Source organism: Eupeodes corollae, chromosome 1, assembly GCF_945859685.1.
Source record: "Eupeodes corollae chromosome 1, idEupCoro1.1, whole genome shotgun sequence".
Taxonomy (NCBI): Eukaryota; Metazoa; Arthropoda; class Insecta; order Diptera; family Syrphidae; genus Eupeodes; species Eupeodes corollae.
In genome coordinates, this window is record NC_079147.1 from 288,258,381 (window position 1) to 288,278,917 (window position 20,537).

The following is a 20,537-nucleotide window of genomic DNA, read 5'->3' on the forward strand; positions in this document are numbered from 1 at the left end:
AAACTGGATGCAGCTAGCTAGGGACCGAGCTGGCTGGTTGGTTGAGACCCGGGTCGGCCCCGGACTGTAGAGCCACCTTAAGTAAGTAAGTAATAAAAGGTTTGTTTGTTGATTTATTTATAGCTGTTGAGCTGTCAGACAAATTAAATGTTCAGCAAATTTGAAATAGAGCTTCCGTTTGGAGTCACATTACTTAACATTAACATTGTCAAACGAAACGTAAGGTCAAAGCTTCATTGTGATAGCATGTATTAAATTCCTATGACTGAACTCGTAAACGTCAGGTGAAGCCGAAGCTGAAGCGTGTTTGTGATTCAGCCATAAACGTCAGGTGAAGCGTGTTTGTGTTTCAGCCATCATTTGCTGTCAACTGCATTATTTGAACGCAATTTCAAATTAACCTAATTGTAGTTAGTTTTTCAAATGTCATTTGTTTCAAACTTGGAACTTAACTTCTTTTTTATTAAAATCTTTAAAAAATCAAAAATTAATGAAGTTCAGCTTTTAATTTAATACCGATAATATGATCATCTGGTTTTTGACACAACTTTATAGTATGGAGGATTTGTCTTGACGATTTTTTTTTTATTTTTTTAAAAACATGATTGCCTTAATTGATTGGAGATAATATTTTGTCCATTAGCCACTTAAGCTCGCATACTGGCATTAGCTTCAAGTCCTTTATATCATTTGAATTTTTTTCAATTTTATAAATACAACTCTTATATTCGAAAAATTTTCCAGACTTAACCACACTTCTGAGTTGGATTATGAATATGTCTAATAGGACTGTTTCTTTACATAAATTATTAAGCAAAACTTTGAACTATACTACGAAAAATGTTATGGAACATACCTAACCTAATGTCAATAGTTTCAACATGTAGCTAGACTTTAATTATTTAAAACAAATTATAAAATAATAAGTTGATACCTAACTTTAACCAGTTGCACTAAACTACTCTTTGCAAAAAAGTTTAGCTTTTTGGTAGTCATTGAGAATATTTCTGAAGTCACACTGATAAGCGTTCATTGACCTTAAGTTGTGTACTCTAGTCTCTGTACGACTTCAGGTTGGTGAAAACTGTCAAAATCATCTTATGTTATATTCGATTTTATTATTTTTAAGTAAAGTTTATATTCGCACTTTGCATTTTTGATTTTAAATATTTTTAGAACACTTCTTGAAATTCCTTCGATTTCACTTGTGCGAGATTTTATATGTTTTCTTCTTTTTAAAATCTGACGTTTGACGTTTTTGCTTGAAGTTGCTATCATAGTTTTCAAGAACCTGGACTACACTACTCTACACTGGCATTTTTCTGGCTAAACAAACCTTGGGTGGAATCCACTATGGTGATAATTGATTATCAGATTTTGGATATGCAAATTTGACTATTATTTCCATATCGTCTGTGTAAGATGAATCAACTCAAATTAATTCGATTGAACTATTTCAGATTATAATTGTCAGAATTCATTGTTGCTATGGTGACATTTTAAAATGATTGTTATAAAATATCTAAATAAAAGTATCTTGTGTAACTAGCTAGCTCTCTAGCTCTTTTCAGAAACGAAACATTATGTATTTGTCATTTTTGTTTTGACAGCTTTTTAGGTATCACTTTGACTATCACCTGTCAAATTCGATTATTTGTACTGTCATTTAACAACAATCACCTTAGCCGATTCCACCACTTATTTCGCTTAATCATGTGTTAAGTAGGTAAAAGGTTTTAATTTCATAAAATGTACATCAGCCAGAAGGCATCAGTGTTCAAATCGAATATCAGTGTGAACATAGCCTAACATTCAAATTATAATCTAACTCTTTCCCTTGACCTTCAATTTGGATACAATTTGTTTTCCTTAATTTTTGTCTCATTTTAATTTAGTTTCTTATTCTAGCTTTTATCTTTTGTTTGATTCTATTTAATTTAAAACAATAATATTATATTTACACACTTTAGAAAAGAGAACAAAATTAGTTTAACTTATTTTCTAGTTACGTGTCCGTTGGGCTGTCTAATTACACATTCCATCATTAATATTAAAAATTTAATAATTTACATCTCTTATTTTTTGTTGTTTATAGATACTTATAAAAATAAAAAATGTCATAATTATAAATTAATAAATAAATTTAGTTACAAATAATTAAATAAATAAAATAAAAAAAACCTAAACAAAAACAACAACAAAAAATAGATTTACATAGTTTACAGAAATTTAAGGCACATTTTCTGAAATATATTAAACAAATATTCCCAGAAAAACAAAAAAATTGCTAAATCAGTTATACAATTATTATTATACCTACATAATATATTTATGTACTTTTATGTGATGTATAAAAATACTATATCCAGAATATAGAATAACATTTTTTCTCCCACAAGAAAAATATATTAAATCAATTTTTTAAAACACATGACACAACAGAAAAAAAAAATAAATATTATACAATTAAATAATAAAAAAATTTAAATAAAATAAAAAAATAAAATAAATACAAATGAAAAAATAACAACAAGACAACTTTTTTACTGATGACATCGTTGTTGTTAAAATGTTGTCAGTCCAATGATAAAAAATGCAATTAGACCCGTCAGATATTCAGTCACTAGACGATGACAGCTAAGGTGGCTTCCCGCAGAGGCTGATATTCCCATTTTGTATTCCATATCGATATCTAGCAGCATATCATGGTTTTTCGTGTAAAATTGATGGATGTCACTTATCTGCAAAAAAGATACAAAAATAAAAATAAATAAAATGAGGAAAGGAAAATATTGCATCAGACGAGAAAAACATGTTGAAAAAACATCGCATATTATTAACTAACTGATAGATGGAAATTGTATATGTTTTTATTTTCATTTATTTGCTTCCTTTTTTTGATTTTTATTTAACACAATTTTTATTTTTAACTGAAATAATATCGAGAAATGTCAACTGATGATATAGGGGTAGTATTTTATTACCCTTAATAAAGGGTGTTTTTTTAAGGTATATCACTTAGAAATGGAATAAAACAAAATTGATTGGAAAGTAGAGAAATTATAATCAACTTTCCATAGAAGTTATAGTAATCGGTACGAATTAAAAATGTTGACATATATTGACGTTTCAAGCTTCCTAGAACCTCAGGAAATAAAAGGTTTTAGCGAGATGGAGGTTTGTCAGTACGTTATACCTCAAGAACAAGAACTAATATCGACTTTAATAAATTTTTTTTTCACAGAAATTGACACTAAGGGCCCTTTCACACCAAACGAATCCGAATCAGTCAGAATCACTACGAATCAAGTTGAATCTAATTAGTCATCTCCACTCTTTCACACCAGCTGAATCAACCTGAATCTATAAAAATCCTTTCATCTTCTTTTTGTTTTGCTTCTTTTAGTTGCTTTTGAGCTATTATCATGGACGCAGTTGTTTTCAATCCAATAGTGTTTCGTGAAGGCAACGGCGGAAACAGAAAACAAGAAAAGTGTTAATAGGAAAAGGCCGGATTTTGGTATGTTTCATCATTTACATCCTGACCTACAAAATGATGAGAAGAAATTCTATGACTTCTTCCGAATGAGTGAGGAATTGTTCGTAATACTGCTGGATTTGGTGGGACCTGAAATCTCGAAACTGGATACAAATTATAGATATTCTATCACAGCTTAGGAACGACTCGCAATTTAACTTTTCTTTAACTTTTAAAATTAATAACTTCACGTCCATCTCGTATGGTTGTTGATTCAAGACGGACCGGACGAGGAATCTGAAAGGTTGAATCAAGTGCAACCACAAATCAAACCTGATTGAACCAGATTCGTCCAGTCAGAAGGAGGTAAAAGAATCCCTTCACATTTAAACGGAGCGCTCGAAGCCGAATCTTGGTCAATCAGATACAACTTGATTCGGAGTGATTCTGATTAATTCGGATTCGTTTGGTGTGAAAGGGCCCTAACTGATGTATAAAGGATTTTAAATTAAATTGCTCGACTCCGAAAATTTCTCGAACCAATGACACAAGCTACTTCAATTACATTTTTTATTATGCATTGTGGATTGATACAAAAGTGGCATGAATTGGATACAAAATTAGTTAACAGTTTTTAATAAACCTTAATTCCACGAGTTTACTAAACCAGGGAGTTAAGCTGTGGGTCAAAATAGTCCATGAATAAAACCAAAATCAAAATTATTGTGTAATAATAAAGTGACGTTTACCAAAAACTCCTTAAGAAAGTATATTACAATAAATATGATTCTTGTTTGGTAACTTGAAATTTCCATCAAGTTCCGTAGATTTGAGTTTTTTCGAATAAGTTTTGACAGCAAATTGTGAAAATTTGTAAACAGATCTTGTTTATAAGTACCTGCCAAAATTATTAATTTTTCAATTGTGCCTTCTTTCTGATTTGTTTTTATTTGATTCCGAAACAAATGCTTTGGCTACACAAGAAGAAATTTTTCTGACTAAAGCCGTGTATATCAGAACAATTGTCTTGAACCTTTTTTGCTTTAGTAATTTCAGATTATGATTATAAAAAGTCATTGATCGTACCTCATTATGACCCAAGTATCTGATGGAAGGCATAACTTGCAAACCGACACCTCTTGTGTCACCATTTATGTAGGTCATCTTCAACAACCGCGATAAGATTCTTCTCATATTTTCCTTAGAAAAACTATATTTTTTCCTAAAATCGTCCTCGTTTAGCACTTGCACTGGATCTTACCTGCTTTTGTATATTTTTCTTATTCTGTTAGTTGCTGGCTGATTGTCCAACAATTGGAACTACTACTCTGTAATGCGTTTCGAAAGCAGATATTTTCGAAAACAAATATTTTGTACTCTCTATTTCTAGTGCGTATAAAAAATCTAGTACTTATGGAATGACAAATCAGCATTCGGATTTTTCGTACGTGGGAATGCGTTACCGAATTTCATTAGCGTTCAAAAACGAATATTTTGTTTCTTCGAAGGTCGTTTTTAAAGGACACAAAAGGACAATTGTGTTAAGTTGTGCGAAATAGATTAAATATAAGTAAGAAAATAATAATTTTATTCGAAATTTAAGCAAATAAATTTTATTACAAAGAATCCTTCAGCGAAAAATGTGCTTACCAAACAAAAGCAATTTGAAATTATGGTGGAATCCGTATGACTTGAAGGAAAAAAGTATACCTTGGCAAAAGACAAATTTCAACACAAAAAACGAAATGACTATACAAAAAACCAGCTTACATTTTCGAAGCTTGAATTAAAAAGAGAGATGTGGGAATTTCAAAGCAGTGAAGTGTAAAAAAAAGTCATTACGATAATTCTCAATTGATAATAATGACTGAATTTTCATTTTGTCAATTGTTTTTATTTTTTTTGTATTTTTGCTGTGACAAATCTCATAAGAAATAGTTCGAGACTCGGCAAATCTATTCAACAAATAAAAAAAGTACTAGACGATTGTTTTATTCGATTCGAACATTTCACAGAGAACGAATTCATAAACGAATCGAATATCAGATTCGAATCGGATTGGCTTTCAAAACACATTACAGGGTATGGCCCCTGGTTTCAAACCTCGACAAATCTAGCACACATTATTAAAACAAACTTATTTATTGGATCTTATTCCTTTGCTAATACTCCTTATTCTGTGGTTTAACTTAGTAAACGTCTCTTAGTAGGGATTTTTATTTCTTTTGTATTCATAAAATTTTGAAGTTAGTCAATGGAATTGATGTTCAAATGGTAGACATGTGCATTCAAGAGGACACAAGCGTCCTGGGGCAGCAAACGAGAGAGAGGGGAGAGGGGTTTCTAGTAAGGCACCTCTCCTTATCCAGACGGCAGCGGACGAATTCTCGAGATGGAATCAATGGCGGCGTCTACAGTTCCAGTAAGGTTGAACTACTAAGTGAACACCTTATAGGGCTTCTTCGACATGTTCGGAGCCCAGCCCTGTAAGGAGCGGTTTATACGGCTGCCCTTCCTTGGAGTCATACTAAGGATCTGGCCCTCCAGGTTTGGGGGTTGTGCCGTTGGGGTGACTTCCTGGCCACGTAAAAAATACCTTTAGTTGCAAAGCACCAACATGCCTCGGATACGGACAGATTCACAGTTGAAACTCACGCAAACGAAATAAGGCCAACAAAATTCGGAATGTTAGGTCCCGATCCAAGCCAAAACAAGGATGTACTGTGAGAAGATTCGACGTTAGACGGCTACGATCGGAAGAGACTGCCATGTCCTTTTCCGATCGAGTCTCTAATAACCTCTTAAGGAGTCCTATGCTGCCTGCATTAAGCATTGAAAACCAGTGGCAAAATTGCCTTGCAGCCATCAGAGATGCCACCTCTGAGATGTTAGGTTTCACACGGCCAACACAGCGAAACCCCTGGTTTGACGACGAATGCCGGCATGCGCACACAGCGAAACAAGAGTCATACAAAACGGCGCTGCACAAAATGACTAGAGCTGCTCGCGAGCTCTACGAGCAGAAGAGGAGAGGAACACCGGCTTCTTAGATGGAAAAAAGAGAGCATGAGAAGCGCTCGGTCGAGGAGATAGAGGGATGTCACAACAGGAATGAGGTTCGTAAATTTTACCAAAAGGTAAAAAAATCTTCCAAGGGTACCAGCCACGAACTGAAGCCTGTAAAGACGATCAGGGGAACCGCAGTCGATGCTGAGAATATGGAAAGATCACTTCTCCAAATTATATAACGGCGATGATGAACCGAACTCCGCTGTTAGGGAGATAAAACCACTCAACGTAGGCGACGCAGATCAACAATTCCGCCCACCCGACCTCGACGAAGTGAAGATAGTTGTATCTAAACTGAAGTCAAACAAAGCTGCTGGGTATGACGGCATCGCTGCTGAACTATTCAAGGCTGCAGGCGATGACTTGGTAGGGATCATGCACCAACTCATCTGCAAAATATGGTCGGAAAAAAGCATGCCCGATGAGTGGAATTTCAGCATAGTGTGCCCGATACATAGGAAAGGAGACCCTCTAAACTGCGCCAACTACAGAGGCATCAGTCTCCTTAACATTGCGTATTATGTGAACGTCTGAAGCCATTCGTCAACAACTTAATTGGTCCTTATCAGTGTGGCTTCAGACCAGGAAAGTCCACTATCGCCAAATATTCACACTACGGCAGATCTTGGGAAAAAACTCAGGAGCTTCAAATCGATACCCACCATCTCTTTATCGATTTTAAAGCCACGTATGACAGCATCTGTAGGGAAGAGCTCTACCGTGCAATGTCTAGTTTTGGCATCCCTGTCAAACTTATCCGTTTGTGCAGTATGACGATGGAGAATGCACGCTGCTCTATCAAGGTGGGAAAAGATCTTACCGATGCATTTGATGTCAAAAAAGGTTTTAGACAAGGCGATGCACTGTCATGCGACTTCTTTAACGTCGTTCTGGAAAGAATTGTGCAAAACTCAACTGTCAACACTAGAGGCACAATCTTCCAAAGGTCCATCCAATTACTCCGATACGCAGATGATATTGACATAATTGAAAGATCAAAGTGTGATGTTAGTGAAGGGTTTTTGAGCATTGCGACGGAAGCCAAAAAGATAGGTTTAGTGGTCAATGAGTGCAAAACCAAGTATATACTGTCATCAAAAAGGACACTGAACAACGACGTCTTGGACAAAACGTCACCACGGACAGCTGTAACTTTGAGGTAGTTAAGGACTTTGTCTACTTAGGCACCGCTATAAACACAGCCAATAGAAAATCTACCATCGACCAAATCTTTACTTTACGCCAAATACTAGAGAAGGCCCAAAAATACAACATCGATACACATCACCTCTGCAACGATTTCAAAGCAGCCTATGACAGAGTCAATAAGGGTGAGCTACACCACTGTCAGGTTAAATGTTTTGTCTGCCTTATCAGAAACACTTTGAAAAATGCTATACAACTCCGTCAAAATTGGAAGAAATTTAAGAGATACCTTCAAAGGAGTATGATTAGGCAACTCGCTGTGTTAAAGTAGTTTCAATATTGTTTTTTTAGAGATTCGGGACAACTTCAAAAGAACAACCAAATTGGCAGTTAAGAGTACCTTTTCCAGTATCGAGTCTGAAGCTATCAAAATAAGTTTTCAAATTAATGAGGGCAAAACGAAGTGTATGCTGTCATAGAGGAACGTCGTTTCCCTTTGTCAGAATTTGACCATTGATAGGTATGTATAACTTCGAAGTGGTCAAAGAATTCTTCTACCTGGAAACTGCTGAAATCAGTGCTAAAATCAAGCATAGAAAAACTCTGCTAGTCGCTGTAGCAATTGAGAAATAAGGCCCAATCACAAAACACCAAGGTGACGTTGTACAAAACCCCCTTATGTTGAGGCATGGACTCTCGCTCAGGCAGATGTAGGATCTCTTGGTAAATATGCCGATTTAAGTCAACTGTCAAAAACAATAATTACTCTTGGGGAATATGTCAATACCTCTCAAGAAGCAGTATCCGTGAAAAACACTTTAGATGACAGGGATGGAACCAAAGACCTCTTGCATGACAATTCAACGCACTAACCATCATGCCACGGGTAAAAAACGCAAACTAAATTGGTAAAAACTAGTTTTTGATTTAAATATCACGCGAACAAAAACAGATATAAAACTTTATTTATCATATGTAAATATTGTTGCTAACTTTCAGTAATAAAATTGAATTGTTTTAATTAAAAACAATTTTCAATTAATACACGAAAAAGTCAACAATCATGGTTTCAGCATTGACTGGAACGTTCTGACCAGCATCGTTTTTGAAGAAGAACGGACCAATTACTCTATCATCCCATAAACACACACTAAATAGTCAATTTTTGTGGACATAACGGTCTCTGAACATACTCATGATTATCATCACTCCGAATAGGGAAGTTTTGTTTTTTGACGAATCTATTCGGCCAAAATTGAGCTTCACCGTTAAACAATATAGTCGCGATACGTATTTTAAAGAGTATCATAATTTTCAAAAGAAATTTGCACAATTTGGAAGAGTTTTTCAAACGTCAGTCTATTCAAATGTCAAACTAAGAAAAAATCACTTGACAGCTGACAAAATGGCCGCCAAATGAAATGGTGTTACCAACTTAAAGGTATAGAACTCTAAAAAAAACACCCTTTATATATGTTTTATAGAGAGAGGAGTGGCTGGAGATGTATCATCAGGAAATATTGTATTGCACTAGTAATTATATTCACAGCTGCTGCATCAAGTCGCTGCGCTGTGTCGGTCTCTGGATTGAGTTCTGAGTCCTTCTCTCTGAATTTTGGTTTTTAATTTTTGTTGTTTGGTAATTTATTTTTATTTATGTTTATGTAAATATTTTTTATGCGAACTTCAATTTGTAATATTGTTGAAGTTAAAAATTGAAATCGATTCGATTGGATGTGTACATCAATGTTGATGTTGAACATAATTAAAAATAATGTTTTCGCTAATGGACGTGCTGTGCAGATGTATGTACTCAAATTGGCTGACTTGCTGCAGCAGCAGCTCGAACCTTTGGGCCAAATGATGAGGTCCTTTCTCGATCTGATGGTTCTGGCTTTGGATTTGGCTGGCTGACTTTGGAATGTGAATATTATGAATTTTATTTTCTTTCTTTGTGCATCATATTGCCTTGCCACTGGTTGCCAAAATGCCAATTGGCAACTGATGACTTCGCCAAATGGGTCAACTTAATTGCTTCCATCACAAAGGACTAGCAGCACGTATTCGTCCTGTTTCGCTCGTAACGCCCGCGCCATGTGTGGTGAAATGTTCTCATCATCATCATCATCATCAACATCAACAATTTTATTTTTTTATTGTATGAAATGCCAAAAAGGTGCGTTGCGTACGTGTTTTCAGCCAGAAGGTGTCTTATTATATCACGAAGAGTGAAAAAAAGGATTTAACGGAAAAATCATTGTTTACACTTCGAGAAATTTTTTCCGATAAAAAGAAACAAATTGTCAAAGAAAAAAATGCCTCACTGGGCTTCCAGAATTTTTGTTTTGCTGTGGTTCTTTGGACCAACAGAGGATATGATGGTGAAAAAATATACATATTTATTTTTTGGTGGAATTTTCTTTTTTTTTTTTAAATGATTAAACATAAAAATCGGACTCGTAAAATTCATATTAAAAATATGTTGGTAATAAAAAAATATATGAAACAAAAAGTGTTCGCCTGGAATGCTCTGCACATTTCACATGAACTATTTTTTAATTGCAATTTTTATGTCATGTGCATTGGACATATCAGAAAGTTGATGGGACAAGTTATGTTAAGCTATGCCCTACAATATTTTTACTAAAGACTGAATGAGTTAATTTCAACGGAAAATTTCAAATTCGATTGAATATTAAAACCAATATTCATATTTTCCTTTTATTACAAATAAAACGGTTCCCATAAATTAGCATACATATGCATTTTTTCCAATGCTACGAATTTTGATTTTAATTTTTTTTATATGAACTTAAAAAAACTTTAAACTATAGAGCATTTATGAACAAAACCTCTGAGATGTCAAATCAATTTCAACATTAAGGAACTGTCAGAAGCAACTGCTAATCTTTTTTTAACATCACACGTGGAGAGTTTATATTCCTAAGATTTCTAAAGGGCCATGAAATAAAGACAAGTGAAATAAGATCAGCCTTAATTAATATGAACTTATTGCACTTTGAAATATTGTTTTATAACTCCAATTTTCGTTGTGAAATAAGGTCAAATTATTGTGAGAAATAAGACCTAATTATTTTGACGGTGAGTATAAACAGGTTGCACTTTTCAAAAGCAAAATTAAGTTAATTCTAAAAAGTTGGTCGTATTTCACTTCGTTTTATTTTACGCCACCTATTTTTGAGAATTTTCTCAATCAAATTGACATAGCAAAATTTTCAAATTCACCAAGTTATCAAAAATAGCATCCTTCCCTTTTCTTCCTTTTTGAATCGTTCGAATTCTTCAAAAGAGCTTACGTGAAAATCTTTTATAGGAACATTTTTTTATAGTTCTGTAAAAGTGAGATTTTAGAAGTATAGACTGACCAACTGCAGTTGTGTTCATAAAAATAGCAGTGCTGATCATACCCTACTTTTCAAAGTAAACACCCATTATTTCAAACTCTCTGGATATAGAGTGTTCATAAAAATAGCAGTGTTTTTGATTTTATAGTCAAAAAGTGTCAAAATTCAATTTTTTTTATTTTGCGTTAAGTGAATATTTTACTATATAAAGTTTTAAGCATTTGTAACATACTACCATTTAAAAAATTAATAAATATTAGCTCAAAAATAAACAATGGGACGGTCAAGACACTGCACTGAAGAAATTCATAAATTTTTTATCGAAAACTGCGTTTGGCCGCTCAGCAAAAATAGTCAGTAACGTCTTAAAGTGACAAAATAAACCAAAAACACGAGTCCCAAAAAGGATGGCTACTGAAAGAAAATTTGTTCAGTTAACAAAACAGAACCCTTCCAAAGGCTCTAGGAAAACAAGAAATGGACTTCAACTCGCTGTTAGCGCTTTAACATTACGAAGACGTCTTTTATAAGCGATGTTACCAGAACGAAGTTCACGCAAGGTATCATTCTTGACGAAAAGGCGTGTGGCAAAGAGAATGGAGTTTGCTAAAGCGCATAGAGATTGGGCAAAAGTGAAATGGAGGAATGTTCTGTGGAGCGATGAAAGCAAAGTTGTCCTTTTTGGGTCCAATGGTCGTCGAGAATATGTGAGAAGACCCTTAAATCCAGCATACGATCCACGGTACACTATAAAAACAGTGAAGCATGGTGGTGGAAAAGTTATGATATGGGCTTGCTTTTCAGATTACGCGGTCGGGCCTATTTATCCCATGCGGGGGTATTAGGGATGCAACCGAGTATGTACAAATTCTCGAGAATGTTATGTTACACTATACTGAAGAGAAAATGCCGTTGGTTTGGATATACCAACAAAGCTATGACCCAAAGCATAGCCTCATCGAAAATTTGTGGCGGGATGTTAAGAACACACTTCATAAAGCAAAACCCAAGAATTCGAAAAAATTGTGGGAAGCAGTGTGTGATTCTTGGAACGCAATACCAGTCGAGAGGTGTCAGGTTTTAGTGAACTCGATGCCACATATGTAGATGCGAAGCATCATAAAAAGCAATGGTTATGCAACAAAGTACTAATTGTAAGCTAACATTATTTGTATACTTTCATATAACTTATTACAGGTCTCCTATTTCTTAAGTAATAGATCTAGTACTTTGTCATACACTGCTATTTTTATGGACAACCATATATTTAAAAAACGGTCTTTACTTTGACAAAGCTAGCGGTAAAAAATCGATAATACTTATTATTATATTATTATTATATATTATTATTTCAGTTTGTTGTCAGTAGTTTAATGAAATATATTATAACGTTGATATTGAAGGCCTTTTTGTTTTATTTGGAGAGCACTGCTATTTTTATGAACACAGCTAATCTTTAGTTATGAAGTTCTTAAGCTACTTTTTTAAGCAAAATGTTATGAATTGGACAGCGAAAAGTGACAGTTTAAACTTTAAAAAACGTCTTTATTTTTCACTTTATTAAGATGATTCATTAGTCACATTTCTCTCACAAAACGAAAAAATTTGATATTGTCAAAGTCAAATTTTGTACACCTTTTTTTCTTTAAATTTTCATTGACAGTGTCCGTGTAAAAAAAAAAATTTAATTTAAATCTTGACACTGACAGCTGTTTTGCATGCTAAATTTTGATAGAAAGTCAGTCTTGTAGAAAGAAATGAGTAATTTAACTTTTTGAGAACGTTGGGAAATATCAAAAATTAATTCTAAAGTGAGTGGTGAACGAATGCAGGTTTGTGCAAAAAGTTTTTGAAACTGTTATGCCATTTGAAAAAACTTATAATCAACGTGGTCGGTGGTACAGTGCCAATTGAAAAGTATGTGGCAACGCAATTAAACAAAAATTGTCAAAAAGCCAAAGCTTTTAATAATCTTTTTGAAAATGACACTGACAGTTGCTAATGAGACGACTTACTGTAATGTCTTTATGTCAAGAAGGTGAGAAGTGAGTCGGTCATTTTTGTTTTTAAATGGCTGCGTTCAATATCAGAAAAATATTCTACATATTTGGCTCTAAACTGAGCCGTTATTTTTAGTACTTTTCTGTGAAATACAAAAATACTTGCAGAACCAAAAGTTTCAGTATTCTTTTGATATTTTGAATGAGGATATTTGGAAGTGATTCAAAGGTTCAAAATACTGAAATCTGTTTTATGCGTTACACTATCGTTTCAACATCTTTTAACTAAAATTTTTGTAAAATACATAAATATTAGTGTCTGAGACGATATCTTAATTCATAGTGTTTTATATACGCAAGTCGTAATCTTTTTGACATCTGTCATTTGATTTATGCTCAGTTTGGTTTGCCAAGCATGCCGTAGTAATTAACTGTTCGACAATTGCAAACCGTGTAAATTTATTACCAAAATAATGGATCAGTTCCTGCGACACATTAATTGTTAAAAGGTGAAAGGTGTTTTTTAGAAGTATAGTTTTGACAGCTGTCACTTGATTTATACTAAATTTGGTTTGCTTTAACGTAATAGATGGACTTCCGTCTGAATAACGTTTGCAAATCATGTACATCTATTATCCAAATAATAGTTCGCTTCGAGCGACGAATCAATTTATTGAAGGAAACTTTTGGTGAGTACGTTATAATTGCATCATGGGCCTGTAGATTGTACAATTTAACACATCTGCACTATTTTTTGTGGGTTATGTAAAGTCGCTTGTCTGTGCAGATAAGCTTGAGATTATTGACGCCTCGGGAAGAGAATATTTGGTCCATTATTTTCAACATACGACTTATTCGGAGCACTATAAGGAGCGGTCTATCCGGCTCATCGTCCTTGGAGAAATACAATGGGATGGGCCAGGCAAAAATAGGATGAAAAACTACGATATTTTATACAGTGACTGCTACCACGAAAACCAACAGCGCTTATTTGGATGCGGTTTTGTCATTGGAGCCGGACTTAGGCAGAAAGTCTTGAGCTACAGGTGCATCAATGAGCGCCTTACCATACGCATCAAGGCGTAATTCGGCAACATTAGCCTGATACGCGCTCATGTCCCAAGAGAAGAGAAAGATGACAACACCAAAGATATAAATTTTGCTGCGGGGCGAAACATCATGATATCCAGCACGCGTTTTCCACACCTTAACATCCTTAAAGGACCTTGGAGTTCTCCAGATCAATCTACCGTCAACCAGATTGACCATATTGCGATCGACACCAGACACGCTTCCAGCATCATGTATGTCCGAAATTTTCGAGGAGCTAACATCGACTCGGACCACTACCTCGTTGTAGCCAAGATAGCACTTCGGGTTTCCAGACCCAGGGAGGTGCTTGGAGAAGGTACAACGTCGAACGGCTACAATTGCAAGAGATAGCCAAATCCTTTTCCGACCGAGTTACAAGTAACCTCTCTCGAAGTTCTCTGCCGCCAACAGAATGTATGGAGAACCAGTGGCAACATTGCCAAGATGCAATCAGAGAAGCCGCCTTTGACGTGCTGGATTTCGAGCAGCCACCAACAAGAACCCCTGGTTTGATGAGAAATGTCACCATGCAAATGCAGCCAAACAACAAGCACGCAAAGCGGCGCTGCATATAGAAGGACGAGCTACTCTAGAGCTCTATGAACAGAAAAGGGAGAGGAACACCAAATGTCTCAGAAAAAAAAGAGGAAGCTTGAGAAGCGTGTTGTCGAAAATGTTTAAAAGCAGAAATTAAGGTTGAAAGGTTCATGAGCAGGTAATAATACATAAACCGGCAAAGACGAAAATGGAAACATTATAGTGGAACCGCTGTCAATGCTTAGGATATGAAAGGACCCCTTCTGTAGACGGTATAGCGACGACAAACCGCTGTCAGGCAAGATGATCCATTCAATATAGAGGACGAAAGCCAACAATCCCGTGCATCGGCTTGACTAAAGATCGTCATACCTTAGCTGAAGTCTAACAAAACCACTGGAGCTGATGTATTGAATGCCGAGCTCTTTAAAGTATCCAACAATAGTTTCCGTAATATGTGAACGCCTAAAGCCCATCGTCAACGACCTGATAAGTTCTTATAAGTATGGTTTTACACCATGGAAATTCCACATTCGATCAAATATTCTCATTACGGCAGATCATAAAAAAAAACCCCAGAACATCAAATCGACAACCACCATCTCTTCATTGATTTCAAGGCCACATATGACAAAATAAACAGAAATGATCTGTATAAAGTCATTGCTAGTTTTGACGTTGCTGTCAAATTCGTCCGTTTGACATAAAGGTGCGAAACAACTTAATTGAACCTTTCGATGTCAAAAAAAGCATTAGACAAGGTGATGCGCTGTCATGCGATTTCTTTAACAACGTCTCTGAAAGAATAGTGTAGAGCTCGCACGTCAGCACTAGAGGCACTATCTTTCAAAAGTCTGTCCACTTACTGCCATATGATGATGACATTGACTAATTCGGAAGAACTCAGTGTGATTTCAATGAGGTTGAGGTGAGTATTGAGGCAGAGGTGGTAAAAATGGGTTAAGCTATTAATGAGTTTAAAGAAAAGTACATGCCGTTAGCAAGAAAGAACCTAAAACACCGATTTCTTGATTTCTGGCTCCGCTATGAAGGCAGACACAACACCATAGCTAATATCAAACGAAGAATTACTCTTGCTGATCTCTGTTTTTTTTTGCTAAGAAACCAATTACGTATTAAAGCCCTCTCTTGAGCAACTAAAACGCCATATAAGACCCTCACTACCATCGCCCAGTGCAGAAGTAAGGACTATGACTAAAGTGGATAAAAGCACTTTGTGTCGTTTCGAGAGAAAAGTTCCACGTGTGATCTACGGTCCCGTATGATTGGAGAAGAAGATGGGAACAACAAGTTGTACGAGCTGTCCAGCGATGCAGACTTAGCCAGAAAGATAAAAGTTTAACAACGAAGATGGCTCAGATAGAAATCAAAGCTCCTGCCGGAAAGGTTTTCGAATAAACGCTCACTACACAGCGCAGTAGATTAAAACCGCGGGAAGTGATCTCACAAAACTTGGAGTGTGGAACTGGAGACATTCTAGCGAGATGGTGTTTTTGTGTGAGGCCTTAATTTACACATGACTGTATCGCCACTTTAAGTAAGTAAGCTGCTGTCAAAATATACAAAAATATCTGGTATTTAACTATCCACCTCACTTTTGCGTCAGTTCGGATTTAGTAATGTAGACATGCTAAAAGAAGGAATGAGCTGGAGCTACATTAGGTCTGAAAATGAAACTGAATGAGGCCTATTTTTGGGTCCAGTGGCAAAATAAGACCCTATTTCTTTCAAATTTAAGAAGAAGATGGAGGAACACTTTCACGCTAAGAATTTTGCGTGATTGGTATTGTTTCCTTTTTTTTGTCAAGTCACATAGGATGTCTTTGACAATTTTGTTCCATACTTGTGAGGTTTATTCCAGAATAAAAAACCCTGGGAAAAGTTGTATTAGCGGCTATGGTGAATCCATCTTATTAAGATTTTCTGTGGCTTCAACAACACAAGCTTTAAGACGCAACGCTGGAAGTTGTTAAGTAAAATTTAATGATCATTTGGTTCGGCGTTTGGCCGTCACAATCTTGTATTAAGTCTTAATTCTTCTGATAACAGCTTATATGGAATATGACTATGTATAATGATACACTCCCGAGATTCAAATGACATTAAGTTAAAAAATAAATTGTTCTTTTTTTTTTTCCAATCAATTTATTTCCATTCGCTTTTCGAACCAAAATACAATTTAATCGCATTTAAATCTCAATATGTCTGCATAAGACACATTGTATGGGAAAAAGTCCTGCAAAAAAAGGAAAAGAACAAACCATTATAACTTCTCAATTTATTTCTAATCCATCAGAAGCATCTCATGAACACGTTGTCAGAGCTCATCAGTCTCTCTTATGTTCCCAGAAACGAAACAAATTTATCGAGAAAATCACAAATAGTCTCTCTGGAAACACCAATAAATCCTCTTCCTTTTGTTTATGTTAGATCAAAAGAATATCCTCCTATTTTCTCTCGTCTCTCGAATGGACGGTTTTATTTTTTGTTGTTGTTATTCCTTTATAAAATACATATTCATATAGAATACCTATCCTAGCAAGGACCATATACATTTATCCACAACATCAATCAGGGCGATGTGTGTACGTCGTCCTTTTGCCTTACGGAATCCGCACATGACCTGAAATCCAGACAAGCTGTCAATCGTTTTACGTCCCTAAATAAAACAAAATAACACAAAATGAAACCAAACAAAATGAAAATAAAAATAAAAATAACACGTGGCTTAACTAATCCTCCTATTTTATCTTGTCCCCAAGAGGATGGCAAAGTAGAATAACAACAGAAATACCAACAAAACAAAATATAACAAAAATCTGAAAAAGGATATCAAAATGTTTCCCTTGAACAAAACAAAACGAAAAAAAACCCTCCTGAATATTCCCAACAGGACATTTAATCATATACCCTATACTCCCCCATCCATATCCTCAATAAAGGTACATTTCCTTTTTCATTTATAAAAATATAGGAACATCGCACTGCACTCCTCCAGAGTTATGTTATATTCCCGCCCGCTATACAAAAAGGTGAATTTTCCGGGAAGAATGAGGACCAAAAACAACAGCGAAAAAATAAAAGAAATTAAAACAAACATAACAACGGATCCACATACAGCAACCGGAAACATGCACCCACTGCGAATATAAATGGCAAATCCTCATGTTATCTGGTCACTGGGGCGTATGAGTGACTATAACGTGAGCTCTGAGCTGTGAGCGTCCGTTGCGTCCGTCGCTCATCGTACCTAGATATTTTATCCTTTTGAAGGTATTTTAACTTATTTTTGTATACTCGTACGTTTTCCTTCTTGTTGTTATTGTTAAATAGGTTGCTCCTTTTTTGTTTTGTTTAATCTGATGACCATATATAACCATTGATTGTTACCACAAACAAGAACAAAAATATTAAAAACCTAAACAAATGCGAGTCTTTCGAAGTATGAATTTATTGAAACAGCCTGGTTAACAAATATTTATTTTTTTCTGTTGTCAGACTTGGCGAGTTAGGTCGTAGGAATAAAGGTTTTTATGTCTTTTTTTGAGATTTTAATCAAACCTCATGTTACGATGATAGAAAAGCAGGAAAAAAAATGGGACTACGACTTGTTCGTTTTTTTTTGTGTTGGCTAAGAGCCGAAAGGACCAGTTGGATTAAACTGAAGCTTAATAACTTTCAACAAAAGAAATTTTAAAGTTTTAAAGTCCAATTCAAAATACTGTATGTCAAATTAATGTCTATTCAAATATTGTGTTACAAAATTCTGTTCGTAAAGCGTGTTACTTTTAAAAAGCGCAGTTTTGAAGAACGCATATAATTGTGATGTTAAGATAAATTTACCGACATTACATAGATATGATGAGTTTGTTATTATGTTTTAAAAATTATTTCGGGCAAGTTAATTCCGCGGCTGACTTTAATATATATTTCAGCCGAGAGTGGAAATTTTCGACCACTTTTGCATCAATTAGTGCCATTGAAAGCAATAACGAAGAGAAAACTTGGAGTGAGAATGTCAGAACATGAAGCTGATATCAGAAAAAAGAGAACAGCTACAGCACTTTTACAACACATGAATGACAACGATCATATAGCTGATTTTGATAATGCTATTATACTATAGTCTGTCCGATAAAAATTGGCAGTACAGGGAAGATAGGGATATCTGCATCTCGTTCGCACTCTTTTCCTACGCATAAGTACCTTTCTCAAAAAAAGCTCTTACAGGGTTGCCGTAATGCGCATTTTGAATTTGAAAAAGCTAAAAAAAATAACTGCAGGGTTACCATTCTTCTTTTTTACATTGAAATTTCATTTTGTTCATAATTATATATGAAAATGAAATAAAAATTATCTTTTTCCACACCACAGAGGTAAGATAAATGGGGCGTTTTTGAAGGGTATCCCCAGTAGGCCTAATCCCTTTTTGATAAAAAACAAAAAAAAAAAATTTCATCAATTTTAATTTTGCGACCAGATTGGTTTTTCTTTTTTGGTGGTGAGTTGTGGCCTTTGGTGCTGTTTTCCTTCAGAAGTCTGTATACTGTTCGTTCAGATACAGAAAAAATATCAACAACCTCCTTTACAGCCTCGGTTTTGCTTTGCAGGTTCTTACAAATAGCTTTTGTCGCCTCAACTCAAGTCCTTTGAGCCTGTTGATGTTGAAGCCATTTTTAATTTGCACAACACAACAAAAACACAACAATAAAATACAAACAACACCACAAAATCATAAAGATAATATACAAACAAAACAACAAAGGCACAACACTAAAAAACAAACCACACAACAATAGAACAACAACAGCACACCAAAATTATTACAATAATGCACAAAAATAACTCGCAAAATGAACAAACCTACCGCCCGGCACAAGAATCTACGCAAATAATATACTTCCTCAAATAAAATGGCTTTGATTTTTATAACTGCATTTTAACTGATTTCCAGAATTTTAAAAGAAATGCAAAAGTCAAAACACAACACGATAACACTCATCGTTAAGAACTTTTAAAAAAGCTCTCAAAGCAAAAGCTCCTCAACAGAAACCCATTGAAAAAGTAAGAAAAAAATACGAAGTGAGTTAAGAAATTGAAAAAGGCAACTCTGAAGGTGTGTGATTTAATGAGGGTTGAAAAGCAGCAGAGAACGATCAGTGCATGCTCAAGTGTGTGCCAGGTAGGTCGTTGTGGGATCTACGTTGGATGCCATCGAAAATTCATGGGTGTTTTATTAAACTTTTTAAAGGAGTTTCCTTCAATTGGGTATGGTGTAGAAAATAGCGCGCCACTGATTTTTAAAAAGCTCTCCCATAAGGCCTGTACTGCCAATTTTTATCGGACAGACCATAGACAAGGAGAACCGCACTACCACCCGCTACACTCTAGAAAGCTTGAGAATACAGCAAAAATTGAATATGACGATGAACCATAAAGAAGACATCGACAACATAAGCTCGCTGTATAGTATTGCCATAAGAAGTGATAAATTGTGATATTAGTTTTAACTTTGTTGTGTTTTTGTTAAATTATTTTAAATTGTTCGTGTATTTATCTTTTTATTTGTGTTATTTATTTATTCAACTTTTTATAACAACAAGAAAAATGTAACAAAAGTAAGAAAATAACAATAGAAATAGTTCCACACATTGTAACATATATTTTAAATCTTCAGCTAATAAATTTGAAAAAATTCCTTGAAGAAGCTGGAAAATAGCCAGCGAAACGTCGGGTAACAGAAGATGAATTAGTTTTTTATTAATTGCATCAAGAATATTGATCAATAAAGCCCAATCAAACAAACATTACATATTAAATTAAGAACTT

General features: G+C 34.9%; 1 protein-coding gene across 1 annotated transcript in view; it reads right to left on the reverse strand.

Annotated features, from left to right (window-relative positions):
* Window positions 1-1,558: 1,558 nt before the first annotated feature.
* Window positions 1,559-20,537, reverse strand: part of LOC129939238 (limbic system-associated membrane protein-like) — a 220,010-nt gene continuing 201,031 nt past the window's right edge. The window contains exon 7 of the mRNA XM_056047182.1: window positions 1,559-2,741. Coding sequence (XP_055903157.1) covers window positions 2,565-2,741 — 177 coding nt within the window. The 3' untranslated portion in view covers window positions 1,559-2,564. The remainder of the gene's footprint in view (window positions 2,742-20,537) is intronic.